This window comes from Dipodomys spectabilis, unplaced genomic scaffold, assembly GCF_019054845.1.
Source record: "Dipodomys spectabilis isolate Male_0828 unplaced genomic scaffold, ASM1905484v1 ptg000176l, whole genome shotgun sequence".
NCBI classification, from domain to species: Eukaryota; Metazoa; Chordata; class Mammalia; order Rodentia; family Heteromyidae; genus Dipodomys; species Dipodomys spectabilis.
The window spans coordinates 2,120,300-2,138,498 of NW_024870853.1; the positions used below are offsets into that span (position 1 = coordinate 2,120,300).

Consider the following 18,199-nt stretch of genomic DNA (forward strand, 5'->3'; position numbering starts at 1 on the left):
CTTGAGCAAAAGAAGCTCAGGGAGAGTGACCAGGCTCAGGGACAGCACTCAGGCCCTGAGTTCAAATCCCAAGACTGCCAAAAAAAAAAAAAAAGCTCAGAGACAATGTCTAGGTCCTGAGTTCAAGTCCCAAAGACATGCACACACTTTTTTTCATTCATTTATTGTGGTACTGGGGTTTGAACTCATGGCCTGGCACTTGCTGGGAAAATGCTCTACCACTTAAACCATAAACTCCCTGCCTTTTTTGCTTTCGTTTTGTTTACTTTCTTTTTTTTTAAATAACTGTGGTTGGACCCAGGAGTCATGCCTCCAGCCACTTTCTGTATTAGTTATTTGATGGACTGGGTTGATCTTTTGTTGCTGGGGAACATAAGCTCATGCCATTGTATCCAGTCATTGACTGAGATGGAATTTCTTGAACTTTTATGTGTGGGCTGGCCTCAAACAGTGGTCCCCTTATCCTCAGCTTCCAATTAGGACTGCAAGTGTGAAACATTCTTCCAGACCTATTTTGTATTTAACACAGAGAAAAATGAAAAATACATCTATTTTCTGGTTAACAATCAGATACAAATTTGAAATGGGGGGAGGATGAGAAAGAATAGGAAAAAATTGGGGTCAGTATGAAGTTGTAATTTAAAATACAAGTTTCTAATTTTGTCTATTAGAAAGTCTAGAATCAATATTTCCGTAGTAAATACCATTTCCAATAAAAGGAACCTGGGCTCCTTGGAGAAATTGGTCAATCCTAGCTCAAGGACAAGCAAAGTCCAAGAACTAGTGGCATCTTATACCAGGAAGGTTCAAAACAGAGGCTGAAGAATGTCCAACCTCAGGTCCATATAAAGCTGCTGACAGGGCTGGGAAGTTGGCTCAGTGGTAGAGTGCTTACCTCGCATGCTTGAGGCCCTAGGTTCGATTCCTCAGTACCATATAAACAGAAAAAGCCAGAAGTGGTGATATGGCTCAAGTAATAAGAATACTAGCCTTGAGCTGAAGAGCTGAGGAACAATACCCAGGCCCAGAATTCAAGCCCTACAACCCACACACACAAAAAAATTAATGCTGGCCAGGTACTGCTAGAATGCTAAGAGCCTCAGATCTTAGTTCCAAGTCAGCCCCAGCAGGAAAGACTATGAGACTCTTATCACCAGTTAACCCTCAGAAGCTGGAGCTTGAGCCATCGCAGAAGTAACAGAGCCCCAGCTTTGAATGAAAAAGCTGAGTGAAAATATAAATCTGAATTCAGGGCAAAGTACTTCCTGTCACCAAAAAGAACCCCCCCACACACAAAAAAAGCATTTGTTGTTTAAACCGGGACTGGATCCAGAATTGGGAAAGGAGGCAATAAAAAAACATTGAGACAACTAGGGAAATAAGGCTAAGGCTTGGTTATTATGTATTACCAAATTAATGTTTTTGTCAGTCATGGGGCTTGAACTCTGGAGGCTTGGGCACTATCCCTGAGCTCTTCAGCTCAAGGCAAGTGCTCTACCACTTGAGCCACAGTGCCATTCCCAGTTTTCTGGTGGTTTATTGGAGGAGATAAGTGTCTCACGGATTTTCCTGTCCAGGTTGGCTTTGAATCGCGATCCTCAGATCTTAGCCTCCTGAGGACTCAGCTAGGATTATAAGTATGAGCCACCAGCACCTGACCAATGTTAATTTTCTTAGGGGTGAGAACAGTATGTTGGTATACGCCTATTTTTTTGTTGTTGGTGGTGGTGGTGGTTGTGGGGCTTGAATTCTGGGCTTGGGTGCTGTCCCTCAGCTCTTCAGCTGAAGGCAAGCACTCTATCTACCACTTGAGCCACAGTGCCACTTCCAGTTTTCTGGTGGTTAATTGGAGATTCAGAGTCTCACGGACTTTCCTGCCCAGGATGGCTTTGAACCAGGATTCTCAGGATCTCAGCATTCTGAGTAGCTGGGATTACAAGTATAAGTCATTGGTGCCCAGATTCTTAGAAGATGCGTGCTAGAGGATAAAAATGAAAAGTCTATAATTTATTTCTAAATGGTTTCGAAAAAATTTGGTAAAAATGAAGTAAGTGCAGAAAATGTAAACTGCTAGATTCTACTATATTTTATACTTTCAATTATTCTATAGATGGGCTGGGAAGGTGGCTCAGTGGTAGAGTGCTTGCCTTGTATGCATGAGGCCCTGGGTTCGATTCCTCAGCACCATATAAGCAGAAAAAGCCAGAAGTGGCACTGTGGCTCAAGTGGTAGAATGCTAGTCTTGAGCTGAAGAGCTAAGGGACAGCGCCCGGGCCCAGAGTTCAGGCCCCATGACTGGCAAAAAATAAATAAATAAAATTATTCTATAGATTTGCATTTTTAAAACATTTGGGCCAGGCTACTCCTAGCTACTCAGGAGACCTCGGGATTGCAGTTCTAAGTCAGCCTGGGCAGTAAAGTCTATGACACAACTCCAATTAATAAAGAGGAAAAAAAGGTGCCAGGCACTGGTGGCTCATGCCTGTAATCCTAGCTACTCAGGAGGCTGAGATCTAAGGATCAGAGTACAAAGCCAGACCAGGCAGAAAAGTCATTGAGACTATTATGTCCAATAAACTACTCTGAAAAAGCCTGAAGAGGCACTGTGGTTCAAGTGGTAGAGCATTAGCCATGAGCAAAAAAGATCAAGGACAGTGTCCAGGCCCTTAATTCAAGGCCCAGGACTGGCACAAAAATGGGGGGAGGAACTGAGGATGTAGTCTAGTAATAGAGCACAAGCCTATAGTTCATAAGGCCCTGGGTTCAATTCCAATAAAACAAATAGGTAAGAGAAGTTTTATCTTGTAAATATGGTAACTAAGACCATAAAAAATTTAAAAAGGGGCGGCGGCTGAAGGCCAAGTAGTAGAACCTAACAAGTACTGAAGTTTGGTTTTTTTTGTTTGTTTGTTTGTTTTTGGTCTTGTTGTTTTTTTGGGGGGAGCTTGAACTCTGGGCCTGGGCACTGTCTCTGAGCTCTTCACCTCAAAGCTAGCACTCTACCACTTGAGCCACAGTGCCACTTCTGGTTTTCTGGTGGTTTATTGGAGGTAAGAGTGTCATGGAGTTTCCTGCCCAGGCTGGCTTTGAACCGAGATCCTCAGATCTCAGCCTCCCAAGTAGCTAGGATTATAACTGTGAGCCACTAATGCCCGGCTTTGTAATTTTTTTTTTTTAGTGGCATCATTAAATTACTGATAGAAATGCACCAAAGTTCCTATACCACTTTAGAGAACACCCACATTCACCTGTGCTACCCAACAACATTCTAATAGATGTCTCCCATAGTACTTCCTGCTTATTATTCTTACCTCTCAATTAGCTGTTTCCCTAACACAATCTTGGTCCCTTCAACCTTGATAAGTTCTTCATTATCATTATGAATGACTGTCTTTTCCAACTCTTCCTCCTGCTCCTCAGTCATAGCAACAGGGTTGGAAGGTGGAGCATTTGTTTGGTAATAAAGGGGGCAGAATTTGTTTGTTCTCATGTGTCCAATGGCACCACAGGCTCCACATTTTAGCTGCAAAAGGAAAAAACTATGTCCATGATAAGTAGGTTGGAACATGTTAGAAGCAAGCAGGAAAGAACACACACACACACACACACACACACACACACACACACACACACACACACAGCAGAAGAGACACAAGGACAGCTTCAGAAATCTTGCTCTAATAGAACAGAAACCACTAGACAAAAAGCACAAAGATAAAATGAACTCCAAACTTCTTGAAAAATCAAGTCAGAGCCAGGTGCCTGTGGCTCATGACTATAATTCTACTTGGGAAACTAAGATTGTAAAGATTGAGGTTTAAGGCAAGTCCCCTTTTCAACAGACCTCAATACATGAATCTCACTTATTATCCTAGCTATGACAGGAAGTCTAACATAGGTGGATTGTGTCCATGTTTGCAAATGAGCAGGAGGCAAAATAATTAGCAAAAATGTGGGCTGGAAGCCAGGACCAGTGGCTCATGCCTATAATCCTATCTATTCAGGAGTCTGAGATATAAGGACTTCAATTCAAAGCCAGCCCAGGCAGACAAATCTGTGAGACTCATCTCCAACTAACCAGAAAAAAAGCCAACCTGTGGGCTTGAGGTCCTAAGTTCAAGCCCCATTACTGGCTCAAAGAAAAAGGCGTAGCTGGGCGCTGGTGGCTGATGCCTGTTACCCTACTCAGGAGACTGAGATCTGAGGATCATGGTTCAAAGCCAGCCCGAGCAGGAAAGTCCATGAGACTCTTTTTTTATTTTTTTTGGTCCGGTCGTGGAGCCTGAACTCTGGGCCTGGACGCTGTCTCTCAGCTCTTCAGCTCAAGGCTAGCGCTCTACCACTTGAGCCACAGCGCCACTTCCGGTTTTTTCCTTTTTTGTTTATGTGGTGCTGAGGAATCGAACCCAGGGCTTCATGCATGCAAGGCAACGGCTCTACCACTGAGCCACCTTCCCAGCCCTCCATGAGACTCTTATCTCCAATTAACCACCAGAAAACCAGAAGTGGCGCTGTGGCTCAAGTGGTAGAGTGCTAGCCTTCAACTGAAGAGCTCAGGGACAGCGCCTAGGCCCAGAGTTCAAGCCCAAAACTAACAGAAAAGAAAAAAAGAAAAAGAAAAAGGAGTAATTAAGATTAATATGGTCAAAATGAGGGGCTGAGAAGGTGGCTCAGTGGTAGAGCGCTTGCCTTGCATGCCTGAGGCCCTGGGTTCGATTCCTCAGCACCACATAAGCAAAAACAAAAAAAGCCGGAAGTGGGCGCTGTGGCTCAAGTGGTAGAGCGCTGGCCTTGAGCTGAAGAGCTGAGGGACAGCGCCCAGGTCCAGAGTTCAGGCCCCACAACCAAACACCCCCCCCGCCAAAAAAAAAGATTAATATGGTCAAAATGTATGAAAATAAAAAAACAAAATTTCCTGAAATTGTATGAGGGAGGGGGTAAGGGAATACTAGTGATAGAAGGGGTTAGATTCATCAGAATATATTATATAAATGTATAGAAATATCATAATGAAGCCGGGCGCGGTGGCTCACGCCTGTAATCTTAGCTACTCAGGAGGCTGAGATCTGAGGATGGCGGTTCAAAGCCAGCCCGGGCAGGAGAGACCGTGAGACTCCTATCTCCAATAAACCACCAGAAAACCAGAAGTGGCGCTGTAGCTCAAGTGGTAGAGCGCTCGCCTTGAGCTGAAGAGCTAAGGGACAGCGCCCAGGCCCAGAGTTCAAGCCCCACGACCGACCAAAAAAAAAAAAAGAAATATCATAATGAGGGCTGGGAATGTGGCTTAGTGGTAGAGTTCTTGCTTAGCATGCATGTAGCCCTTGGTCTGATTCTTCAGTACCACATAAACAGATAATGAGAGAAGTAATTCTGTGATTTAAGTGGTACAGTGCTAGCCTTGAGCAAAAGAAGCTCAAGGACAGTGCAAAGACCCTGAGTTCAAGCCCTATGAATGGCAAAAAAAAAAAAAAAAAGAAAGAAATATCTATCACAATGAAACTAAATTTTCTCTTATATAGTTCATACACATTAAAAAAGAAAACCAGAAGGATTGAAATTGATCAAAGCACATTATGTACATGTATGAAAATATCATAGTGAAGGGGCTGGGAAGGTGGCTCAGTGGTAGAGCGCTTGCCTTGCATGCATGAGGCCCTGGGTTCGATTCCTCAGCACCACATAAGCAAAAAGAAAAAAGCCGGAAGTGGCGCTGTGGCTCAAGTGGTAGAGTGCTAGCCTTGAGCTGAAGAGCTGAGGGACAGCGCTCAGGCCCAGAGTTCAGACCCCACGACCAGACCCCCCCAAAAAAAAAAAAAAGAAAATATCATAGTGAAACCCTTCCTACAACCAATATATAATAATAAAATGAAGTTAAAAATACAAAGAAGGACTGGGAATGTAGCTTAGTGGTAGAGTGCTTACCTAGCATGCATGAAGCAATAGGTCTAAACCTCAGAAAACTAAAAGCGTATAAATATGTAAAATAAAATCCAAAGACCAGGAGTGAGAAACTGGGAGAGAGTGAGGGAAGGGGTGACACTGTCTAAAAAGAAATGTAGCTAGGTGCCAGTGGCTAATGCCTATATAACCCTAGCTGCTCAGGAGACTGAAATCGGAGGATCATAGTTCAAAGCCAGCCTAGGCAGGAAAGTCTGAGACTCTTTATCTCCAATTCACCACCAGAAAACTGGAAGTGGTACATTGGCTCAAGTGGTAGAACGCTAGCCTTGAGCTGAAGAGCTCAGGGACAGCCCACAGGTCTAGAGTTCAATCCCATGACCGAAAAAAAAAAAGAAAAAAGAAAAAAGCAAATTGTAACTCTTCTATGTATTATCTTTATAATAGCAATTTATAAAATGGGGGGAAAAAAGAAAATGCAAGATGCCTAGATGCCTAGAAAAAAAAAATTTTGTCGGTTGTGGGGCTTGTAGCACCTGGCTAAAAAATATTTCAAATAAAGCTAATGAACCTAATGAAAACAATGGCACTAGATGGGTATGGTGTTGTCTTTACCACTCACACTAGTACTGGGTAACACCAAAGCAGACAAAGCACTTCCAACGTTTAGAATACTGCAGTAATTTCCAGTAAGGAAATGACTAAAAAAAAGGAAAATTGTGTGCTTGTTTTCCTTTGCTCTATGAGTTGCAATTACACCACAATATACTAAATTCTTCTTGTGTATTCAGACAGGGTCTCCTATGTATCCCATACTCGCTATAAATTTCAAATCTTTGCCTCAAACTCTGGTGATGAAATGAATTATAGGTGCATGCCACCATGCCAAGCCATAATAAATTTACTTTTAGGTCAGGGCGTTCCTTCATTTTTTTGGGCTTCTTCTCAGGAGGACCTTTAAGCTTTTCCTTTTCCTGGTTCCGTTTAAGCCGCCTCAGTTGCTCCTGAATCCTTCGCCGTTCTTTTCGCATCTCTTCTCTATGCTGCTCATCAAAAAGGGCAAATTTTCGACTGAACAAGAGAAAGAGGTGCGGGAGACAAGACCATACATAAATAAGCGTAATTCAGGAAGGTTGTCTGGACAGGTAACAACACAGAACTAAAGTAATCTACCTAGGCTAAAATAAAAGGAATTTAAATGCCACTCCCATCACCCTCAATAGCACTCCATCAACAGAGGTATCTCTAAATCCTTAGTAAGTCATACATTTTTTTCTTTTTCTTTTTTTTTGGCAGAACATAACATGCTTCTTTTTAGTCAGTCCTGGGGGTGGGGCTTGAACTCGGCCTGGGCGCTCTCCCTCAGCTCTTCAGCTCAAGGCTAGCGCTCTACCACTTCAGCCATAGAGCCACTTTCAGTTTTCTGGTGGTTTATTGGAGATAAGAGTCTCACAGATTTCCCTGTCCAGGCTGGCTTTGAACTGTGATCCTCAGCTCTCAGCCTCCTGAGTAGCTGGAATTACAGGTGTGAGCCACCAGCGCCTGGCCATAACATGCTTTTATTTTATAGCAAACAAGTAATTTTCCTGGTGATTTGGCTCTGCTCAAGCAAAAAATCTAAAAGCAAGGTGGTAGCCCAATATAAAAGACTTCCAGAAGCCAGATGCTGGTGGCTCACCTCTGTAATCCTAGCTACTCAGGGGGCTGAGATCTGAGGATCACGGTTCAAAGCCAGCCCGGGCAGGAAAGTCCATGAGACTTTTACCTCCAATAAACCACTAGAAAACCGGAAGTGGCACTGTGGCTCAAGCAGTAGAACGCTCACCTTGAGCTGAAGAGTGCAGGGATAGCGCCCAAGCCCAGAGTTCAAGCCCCATAACTGACAAAAAAAAAAAAAAAAAAGACTTCCAGGGACAATTGTGCACAATCCTGTCACTAAAACTCAAGCACATATCCATTCCCCCCCACAACCATTATTGGTCTCCTCTTCACACTTAGAAGTGTTTAAATCAAACACATGACTGAGAGAGTGAGGGAAAGGGTGACACTGTCTAAAAAGAAATGTACTCTTAACCGAGTGTGGTGGCTCATGCCTGCAATCCTAGCAACTCAGGAGACAGATCTGAGGATCACCCAGCCTGGGGAGGGAAGTCTGTGAAACTCTTATCTCCAATTAACCACCAGAAAACCAGAAGTAGAGCTGTGGCTCAAGTGGTAGAGCACTAGCCTTGAGCTGAGGGACAGTGTCCAGGCCCAGAATTCAAGCCCCATGAATGACCAAAAAAAAAAGAAAGAAATGCACTCTATCTGACTTATGTAACTGTAACCCCCTCTTTACATCATTTTTATAGTAGTAATAAAAATTAAAAAAAAATTAAACTCACATGAATTCTTCATCTTTTGTGGTCCGTATGCGCACATAGGCATCCATGACAGCTGGTTTTCGGACCGTCTCACATCGAACATACTCTTTACCCTCTTCATCTTGAAAAGTGCGATATATCTTCAGACAGCGGCCAGTGGCAGAGGAGTTAAGGCTCGTCACAGAAGCTGTGTCATCATCTCTGTGATTATTTCCTCCTCCTGCTGAGCCTGCAGCTATAAGGAAAGAAAAAAGATTTCTAAACTAATGTTTCCCTGCCAGGAGTTGGTTGTTCATGCCTGTAACACTACCTACTCAGGATACTGAGATCTGAGGATTGAGGTTCAAAGCCAGCCCAGGCAGAAAAGTCCATGAGACTAACTAGCAACAAGCCAGAAATAGCTGGAAGCCAGTGGCTCATGCCTGAAATCCTAGCTGCTCTGTAGGCCAGATCTGAGGATCTCAATTTAAAGCCAGCCCAGGCAGGAAAGTCTGTGAGACTCTTATCTCCAATTAACAACCAAAAACCAGAAATGGAACTGTAGCTCAAGTGATAGAATGCAAGCCTGAGCAAAAAGCTCAGGGACAGTGCCAACGTCATAAATTTATGTCCCAGGACTGGCACAAAAAAATAGTAATATCAAAGTTACCATGAGCTCCAAGAGTACACTAATTTATCCTTTCCTGACTTCATTTTAATACTGCCAATTTCCTTTTTCCAAACATTTTTGAAGATACCATAAAAGCCAGAAGTGGAGTAGTGGCTCAAGTGGTAGAGCACTAGCCTTGAGAAGAAAAGCTCTAGGACAGCACCAAGGCCCTGGTGCAAACTCCAGGACAGACAGATCAGACAGAGATGACAGACAGACAGACACACAAACACACAACCAAACTGCTATCCACTAGTATGAATGCCTAGAAAGTTCATTTTACGTATAGCACTGATAGCTCCAACCTGTCCAAGTACCTGATAGTAATGAATTGGCAGCATCTATTCAATTTCTCCCCCACAGACAGATCTACAGTCCAATTTGCAGAAACCTTTCTACCTAACCTATAGATTTTCCTGTACTTATCACCTACTTTGTCTGCCTCCAGCTTCTCTCAGTTATAGTCTGCTTTTATTTATGCTCTTTTATGATCCTTCTCCTTCTTATCAATATATCCACTACCCTCACCAAGTAGCATCCGCTGTAGTTCCTTCCTCTCCTGTTCCTCCCGTTCACGTGATAGCTGAGAGCTGGTTTTCTTGTTCTGCAACATATTCTCAATATTTTTTCCCATTTCTTCAAAGTCACTATCTTCAGCTGAGCTGCTGTCTGTGTCAGTTGACAATAGTTCTGTTGATGACAAAACCCTAAAAAAAAAGTTAAAGACCGACCAGAGGATATACCGAAATATAAAAAGAGTTAAAGAAATGATTACACCAAAAGCAAAAAAAAAAAAAAAAAGATAAATAATCCTTTATAAGGCTGGGCACTGGTGACTCACACTTGTAATCCCAGCTACTCAGGAAGCCAAGATCTGAGTATCATGGTTCGAACCCAATCCAGGTAGGAAAATCTGTGAGATTCTTACCTCCCATTAACCACCTAAAAGCTAGAAGTGGACCTGTGGCTCAAGTGGTAGATCACTAGCCTTTAGCAAAGAAGTACGAGGATAGCGCCCAGGCCCTGAATTCAAGCCCCAAGATCAATTCCCCCCCCCTAAAAAAAAGCATACACAGAGTCAGATGTTAATGGTTCATGCCTGTAATTCTAGCTACTCAGGAGGCTCAAATCTGAGAATTCTAGTTCCAAACCACCCTAGCAGGAAAATTCATGAAATTCTCAGACCCAATTAACTAGCCAAAAGCTGTAAGCAGAGCTATGGCTCAAGTGGTAGAGCACCAGCCTTGAGTATAAACCTAAGAGTGTGAGCCCCTGAATTCAAGCCTGTGTTAGCGCACACACACACACACACACACACACACACACACACACACACACACACATGCATGCACATGCACACACACACACACACACACACAACATATACAGAATACACTAAGATGTGGTACCCTTAACATGGTGTTATTATAGTTCAGCTTAGCCTCAATCTCTTCATCCTTCTGCTTCAGCCACAGGTCATTTTTAGTAGCACTTTACCATTGTCTCATAACTAAATCTTCAGGGGAAAAAAAGCCCTATTACTCTTGTTGAAGTTTCCAGGCTTAACCGTAATAGATTACCATGAAAATCTAAGCTCAAGCTTAGCACCTTCTTGACATTCAAAACTTTTACCAAGTAGCTTTGAAAGGAGCAAGTCTTCTCATAGTATTATTGTACATATTATCCTAATAACTCAAGTACCTAGTCATACTTTTAGGTGAGCTCCTTTTCGTTATAAAACAGTATATGGTGGCTGCAGATAAAGCTCAGTGATAAAGCACTTGCCTAGCATGCACAAGGTCCTTAATTTGATCTTCAATACCACAAAAACAAAACAAAGACCTATATGGTATCTAGGACCTCTCTCCTTTCCAGCTTGAGTTTCCTAGAGCACTGAAACAGCATACTTGTTTTGAAGGTCAAAGATGCGCTGACATTCCTCTTTGTAACGCTCTTGATGTTCAGCCACAGAAAACCTTGATCCCCGGGCAAATTTACTCATGGGCCCCTCTCCAGAACGGGCTTGTTCTGTTGACATTGTGCGTACCACATCAATAACTTCCCAACGGGACAATTTTTTAATCTATGAGACAAACACATATTCATATAACTATATACATATGCACGCATATAAATCATTCAAGAATTTCAAAAGAAAAACCAGGGTCATGATTAAACAGACTTAAACTTCGGGAAAGTCAATTCCTGGAAAAGCATCTAGGATATATTCTGTAATCAGTACACCACAAAGCTCTCAGATATTAATTCTGCTTCTTATACCTTACATAAAGCTTCTAGGAGCTCCAAGTTTTCTTCTTCTACACCTACCTCTTCCTCAGGCACACCAAATTTACGGAGAAGTTGCTTGGCATTTTTCAAAGAAAGGCGACGAAGGTCTGCATCTGTTCCTGTCACAGTCTTCTTCACTGGCTGAGGCTCCTTATCATCCTGCCTCAAACAAAAAAAACAAGTGAGAATCCTAAGAGATCCTTATAGTAGTCACTTATGTCATTCTGCCAAATTAACTACTTTCCAGATCTTCCACTCCATCTCATTCCCCAATCCTCATTTCCTCATCCTAGAAATTCAATCTCTCCTTTGTACAACTCTTTAAATACAAACATAAAGAATTTTTGTACATGCTGTTCAAGGCTAGTACTCTACTACTTGAGTCACACCTTTACTTCCAGCCATTTTTTGTAGTTCATTGAAGACAGCAATCTCACCAACTTTCCTGTCCATGCTAACTTCGAACTGCAAACCTCAGATCGTAGCCTCCTGAGTAGCTAGTGCTTGACTAAGAAACAAGAATTTTTAACTAGAAATTATAGACAATCTTACCTTCTGCTGTGTTGGTTTGTTTGGAATCTTCACATAGGAGAATCCTTCACCACAGCCTGTGGGATCTGCCACACCAGTCACCTCCAGTAGACATTTTCCCTTCATGGCAGCAATGAAAGCTCTTGTGGTATTCCAAGGAGCAGTTCGAACCTAAAGTACAGGAAAGGATTCTCACAAGCATGGGAAACATTTGCACTATGTATAGTCAATAGTTGGTAGGGGAGAAAAAGGACAATGAGCAATGCTTATGCTTTATAGATTAGCCACAAAGATCAACTGCTAGATATAGCAGCCCAGGGCTGGGAAGGTGACTCAGTGGTAGAGTCCTTGCCTTGCATGCATGAGACTCTAGGTTCGATTCCTCAGCACCACATAAGCAGAAAAAGTCAGAAGTGGTGCTGTGGCTCAAGTGGTAGAGTGCTAGCCTTGAGCTGAAGACCTGAGAGACAAAGATAGACAAAAAAAAAAGGATATAGCAGACCAGTACTTAGCTTTTGTCTTCAACAGTATTTTAATAATGGTAGTAAGCTGTAGGCTGATTCTCATGCCTGTAATTCTAGCAATTCAGGTGGCTGAGATCTGAGGATTATGGTTTGAAGCCAGCCCTGACAGAAAAGCCTGTGAGACTCTATCTTCAGTTAAGCACCAAAAAGGCCAGAAGTGGAGCTGTGGCTCAAGTGGTAGAGTGTTAACCTTGGGCAAAAAAACTCAAGGAAAGCCAAATACCAGTAGCTCGTGCCTGTAATCCTAGATACTCAGGAGGCTGATATCTGAGGATCACAGTTCAAAGCCAGCCCGAGCAAGAAAGTCTGTAAGAATCTTTTTTTTTAAAATAGGTCGTGGGGCTTGAACTCTGGGTTTGGATGCTGTCCCCGTGCTCTTCAGCTCAAGGCGAGCGCTCTACCAACTTGAGCCACAGTGCCATTTCCAGTTTTTGAGTGGTTTATTGGAGATAAGAGTCTCACGGAGTTTCCTGCCCAGGTAGGCTTTGAACTACGATCCTCATATCTCAGCCTCCTGAGTAGCTAGGATTACAGGTGTGAGCCAACTGTGCCTGGCTGTAAGAATCTTATCTCTAATTAATCACTGAAAAAAAACCTAAAACCTGTAAGTGGTTCAAGTGATAGAGTGCTAGCCTTGAGCCAAAAAGCTCAGGGACAGTGCACAGGCCCTGAGTTCAAATCCCACACACAAAAAAGAAAAGGGAGACTCTACCTCAAAAAAAACCAAGGTAAAAACCATATATCATTTTTATAACAACAAAGTAGGGCTGGGAAGGTGGATCAGTGGTAGAAGGCTTGCCTTGCATGCCTGAGGCCCTGTGTTTGATTCCTCAGCACCATATAAGCAGAAAAAGCTGGAAGTGGCACCGTGGTTCAAGTGGTAGAGCTCTAGCCTTGAGCTGAGAGCTGAGGGACAGCGCCCAGGCACAGAGTTCAGGCCCCACAACCGGCAAAAAAAAAAAAAAAGAAAGTCAGAGATAGTACCTAAGCCCTGAATTCAAGCTCCAGGACTGGCAAATAAGTAAATAAATAAATAAGTGGGAGTGACTGGGATAGAACAAGGGAATAGAAGACACTATATGAGAGGAAATGTACTGACTCATGTAACTGTAATCCCTCTGTACATCATCTCTATGAAAAAAATTTTTAATAACATAAAATCACACACACACACACACACACACACACACACACACACACACACACACACACACACACACACACACACACACACACACACACACACACACACACACACACACACACACACACACACACACACACACACACACACACACCATGGCAACCAGGTATCAGGGGCTAACACTTGTAATTCCAGCTACTCAGAAGACTGTGGTTGGAGGTTCCTAGTTTGTAGCCAGCCCAGGCAGGAAAGTCTGTGAAATTATCTCCAACTGACCAAAAAAAGCCAGAAGCAGAAATGTGGCTCAAGTGGTAGAGCACTAATCTTGAGCACAAAAGCTTAAGGACAGGAAGCAGGTCCCAAACTCAACCCACAGAACTGAAACAAACAAAAAAAATAAACAGCTTAAGTGATACAGTGCCTGTCTATATAGCAAGCAGGGCCCCAAGTTCAATTCCCAGTATAGCAAAAAAAGTCAAGAGAACATTTTTCTTATTTTTTCTTTTTGCGCCAGTACTGGGGCTTGAACTCAAGCCATCACCTCTTGTTTAACTTTTACACTCAAAGCTGGTGCTCTAACACTTGAGCCATACCTTCAACTTTGTCTTTTGCTGAATGATTGGAGACAAGAGTCTCAAGGATTTATCTTCCTGGGATGGCTCTGAACCTCCATCCTGAAATCTCAGACTCCTGAGTAGCAAAGATTATAATCATGAGCCACTGGAGACCTAGCAAAAGAATAATTTTATAGTAACCAACAACTGGAAGTGGAGTTGTGGCTCAAGTGGTAAAAGCACCAGCCTTGAGCTTGAAAATGACAAACAAGAGAGCAAAGCTCTAATTTTAAGCCCTAGTACTGGTACAGTGACAAAAATATAGCCAACAACTAGGAAGAAGTAAAATGTTCCTCAAAATTAAATAAGCCGGAATTACATGCTTTGGAATATTGTGCCATAATAAAAAGAAACTATCAGTACACATAACCAAATTATGCTTGGAAAACTGGCTATCCACAAACAAAATAATGAAGTTGGATCTTTAACTTATACCATATACAAAAATTAATTTACAACAGATATAAGACCTAAACATTAAAGGTACAACTGTAATACTCGTAGACGAAAACACAGGGGAAAAGCACGACACTGGATTTAATAATGATTTTTTGGATATAACTCAAATAACAAAAGTAAAATCAGGCTGGGGATATAGCTCAGTGGTAGAACTTGCCTATTTTGTGCAAGACCTTGAGTTTGATCCCTGTATTGAAAATAAGTCAAAATAGAAATTTGTACATCAAAAACAACCGTCAGAGGTGAAGGGTAAACAAAGGAGGAGGCTGCAATGCTTGGTAAGAAATGTATGCATTATCTTGCCCTTGTAATTGTAACCCCTCTGTACAGTATGTTCACAAATAAAATAAAATTAAAAAAAAAAAAAAAAAAACAACCGTCAGGGCTGAGGGTATAGCTCAAGCAGTAGAGGGTTTGCCTAGCAAACATGAGGCCTTGAGCTCAAGCCCCAGTATCATCAGAAAAAAAAAAAAAAACCATTAGAAGGGTTAATATCTAGAATTAAGAATTCCTGGGGCTGAGAATGTGGCTTAGTAGTTGAATGCTTGCCTTCTATGCATGAAGCCCTGGTTCAATGGCTCAGTGGCTCAAGTGGTAGAGCACTAGCTTTGATACAGGGAGGCTCAGGAACAGTACCCGGTGGCTCAAATGGTAGAGTACTAGCGTTGATACAGGGAGGCTCAAGAACAGTACCCAGGCCCTGAGTTCAAGCCCAGGGGTGGCAAAAAAAATAATCCCACAACTCAAAAAAATCAAAACCTGACAGCGCCCAGGCCCAGAGTTCAAGCCCCACGACTGGACCCCCCCCACAAAAAAAAAAAAATCAAAACCATACAATTAGAAAATTGGCCAATCAAGTGATAGAGCACTAGCCTTGAGCTGAAGAGCTGAGGGACAGCGCCCAGGCCCAGAGTTCAAGCCCCATGACCAACAACAACAACAAACCTAGGAAGATCCAAGATGACAACAAACCAGTAGGGAAACACCACAGCTCTCTCCAACTAAATAGAGAATTCCCAAAATGCAGTTCCCCCAAGAGATGGACAAAAGCAAAAAGGCGATTAACCTGAGAAATACAGGGACTGAAAAAAGGAAAAGAAAAAAACCTCAAAACTTGCACAAAGGTGGAAAAAATGCGAAGACCCCCTCCCTTGCCGCCCAGCCACAAAAGCAGCCCAGCCTTCATCTCCCTGGGACCTCAAAGCCACAAACAGACATAGAACTCCAGCACAGAAAACCCTCAGAGCAAAGGGCCCAGACAGTGTAGACAGAGACAAGAGACTGGAGACAAGGTGTTGTGAAACCCAGACCCAGAACTCCCACAGCCACACTGCTCAGCCTACAACCATCGCAACAGAGCTCGGTGGTGACCAACAATCTACAGCACACAGATACATCGATCTGCCACAGCACCGCTGGACAGCCCCTAACCAGTTCCAGGATCAGTGAGTACTCCACGGGAAACCCTGCCCCCTGCCCAGGGAGCCTCCCATGTGCTCCAGCAGCCCTGTGAAGCAAACTCCACCTGTAACTGTGGGAAGGCTCCAGCAGCCCACCTGTGTGCTCAGAGGGGGGATCCAGTGGCCTTCGCTGCCAGTCCCAGGCTAAATGGAGCTGGGAATTGTGCATAAGCTCTAACAGCTGGAGGAGTGCCCCCAACCCACTGGGAACTGACAAACAAATGTACCCCAACCAAGATCCTATGCTGCATAGGTCACCAGTATAGCAAAACACGTGCGTGTTCCAGCAGCAACCCAGGAAAGAACTCCAGTGAGAGTGTAGAAGAAAATGGAGGACAAAAGATAAAGAAATGATGACACGGGGGCTGGGAAGGTGGCACAGTGGTAGAGCCCTTGCCTTGCATGCCTGAGGCCCTGCATTCAATTCCTCAGCACCACATAAAAGCAAACAGAAAAAAAGCCAGAAGTGGTGCTGTGGCTCAAGTGGTAGAGCGCTAGCCTTGAGCTGAAGAGCTGAGGGACATGGCCAGGCCCAGAGTTCAGGCCCCACGACCGGACCAAAAAAAAAAAAAAAAAAAACAAGAAATGATGACAGAATTGGCCAAAGTAATAAAAAGAGAGTTAGAACAGCAATTTCAAGAGAGTACAAAGAAGAAATACCCAAAGGAATTCCAAGACCTAAAAACAGAGATACAGTCAAGAATAGACACAGTATATACCTCCTTAAAAGATGAAATTAACACATTGAGAATCCATATAGAAACCATAAATAGATCAATTTTCGCAATGCAAAGCAGAATGAAAGCCATAGAACAGAATGAATGAGATGGAAAACAGACTATCGGGAGTTAAAGATAATAGGGGCTGGGAAGGTGGCTCAGTGGTAGAGCGCTTGCCTTGCATGCATGAGGCCCTGGGTTCGATTCCTCAGCACCACATAAGCAAAAAGAAAAAAGCCGGAAGTGGTGCATGGCTCAAGTGGTAGAGGGCTAGCCTTGAGCTTAAGAGCTGAGGAAAAGTGCCCAGGCCCAGAGTTCAGGCCCCACCACCGGACCCCAAAATGAAAATTAAAAAAAAAAAAAAGATAAAACAGAGGAGCTGGAGAGGAAAGTCATAGATATAGAAAAAACACTCCAATTACCAAAGGGAAGTCCAAGAACTGGCGGACAATGCCAAGAAATCTAAGCTTCATATAATTGGGATTGATTTAGGAGAGAAATAACAGAATAGAGGGATGCAACACTTATTCAGTAAGATTATTACAGAAAATTTCCCCAATCTCAAAAGACAAAACCTCACCAACATACCAAGCATACAGAATACCTAGAAGACAGGATCCTAGAAGAAACACTTCTAGACACATTGTAGTAAAGACACTGGACCTGAATTGCAAAGAGCTGATTTTAAATGCTGTAAAATCAAAGAAAATTAGTATCACTGTGGAGCTCTCTATACAAACCCTCAATGCGAGAGCCTGGAAAAGTAGCATCCAAGCACTGAAAACCAGTAATTTGCCAACCCAGATTGGTTTATCCAGCAAAACTAGCATTAACATTCGATGGAGAAACTACAATTTTTAGTAATAAAGAAAAAGTAAAGGAATTCATGAACAAGAAGCCAGTACTACAAAAAAAAAATACTAAATGGAGTAATATAGCCCAAAGAAAATAATCACCACCAGGGAACCACATCAGACAGAAACCTAATGAAGAGTTCACTTTATTAATATGAAATGCCCTTGTTTTTTCTTTTTTTTTTTTTTTTTTTTGGTCAGTCGTGAGGCTTGAACTCTAGGCCTGGGTGCTGTCCCTACACTCTTCAGCTCAAGGCAAGCCCACTACCGCTTGAGCCATAGCACAACTTCCTGTTTTCGAGTGCTTTATTGGAGATAAGAGTCTCACAGAGCCGAGGGCTGGTGGCTCACTGGTGGCTCAGGCCTGTAATCCTAGCTACTCAGGAGGCTGAGATCTGAGGATCGCGGTTCAAAGCCAGCCCGGGCAGGAGAGACCGTGAGACTCCTATCTCCAATAAGCCACCAGAAAACCGGAAGTGGCACTGTAGCTCAAGTGGTAGAGCGCTCGCCTTGAGCTGAAGAGCTGAGGGACAGCGCCCAGGCCCAGAGTTCAAGCCCCACACCGACAAAAAAAAAAAAAAAAAAAGAGTCTCACGGAGTTTCCTGCCCAGGCTGGCTTTGAACCGAGATCCTCAGATCTCAGCCTCCTGAGTAGCTAGGATTACAGGTGTGAGCCACCAGCACCTGGCCCTTGT

General features: G+C 43.2%; 1 protein-coding gene across 6 annotated transcripts in view; it reads right to left on the reverse strand.

Annotated features, from left to right (window-relative positions):
- The window catches only part of Taf1 (TATA-box binding protein associated factor 1), a 105,557-nt gene that overhangs the window by 55,955 nt on the left and 31,403 nt on the right, over window positions 1–18,199 (reverse strand). For all 6 annotated transcript variants that reach the window (XM_042694846.1, XM_042694847.1, XM_042694844.1 and 3 more), the window contains exons 19-25: window positions 11,752–11,901; window positions 11,239–11,358; window positions 10,818–10,993; window positions 9,439–9,617; window positions 8,283–8,496; window positions 6,804–6,969; window positions 3,312–3,523 (exon numbers count right to left, since the gene is read on the reverse strand). In XM_042694846.1, the coding sequence (XP_042550780.1) occupies window positions 3,312–3,523; window positions 6,804–6,969; window positions 8,283–8,496; window positions 9,439–9,617; window positions 10,818–10,993; window positions 11,239–11,358; window positions 11,752–11,901 (1,217 nt within the window). The remainder of the gene's footprint in view (window positions 1–3,311; window positions 3,524–6,803; window positions 6,970–8,282; window positions 8,497–9,438; window positions 9,618–10,817; window positions 10,994–11,238; window positions 11,359–11,751; window positions 11,902–18,199) is intronic.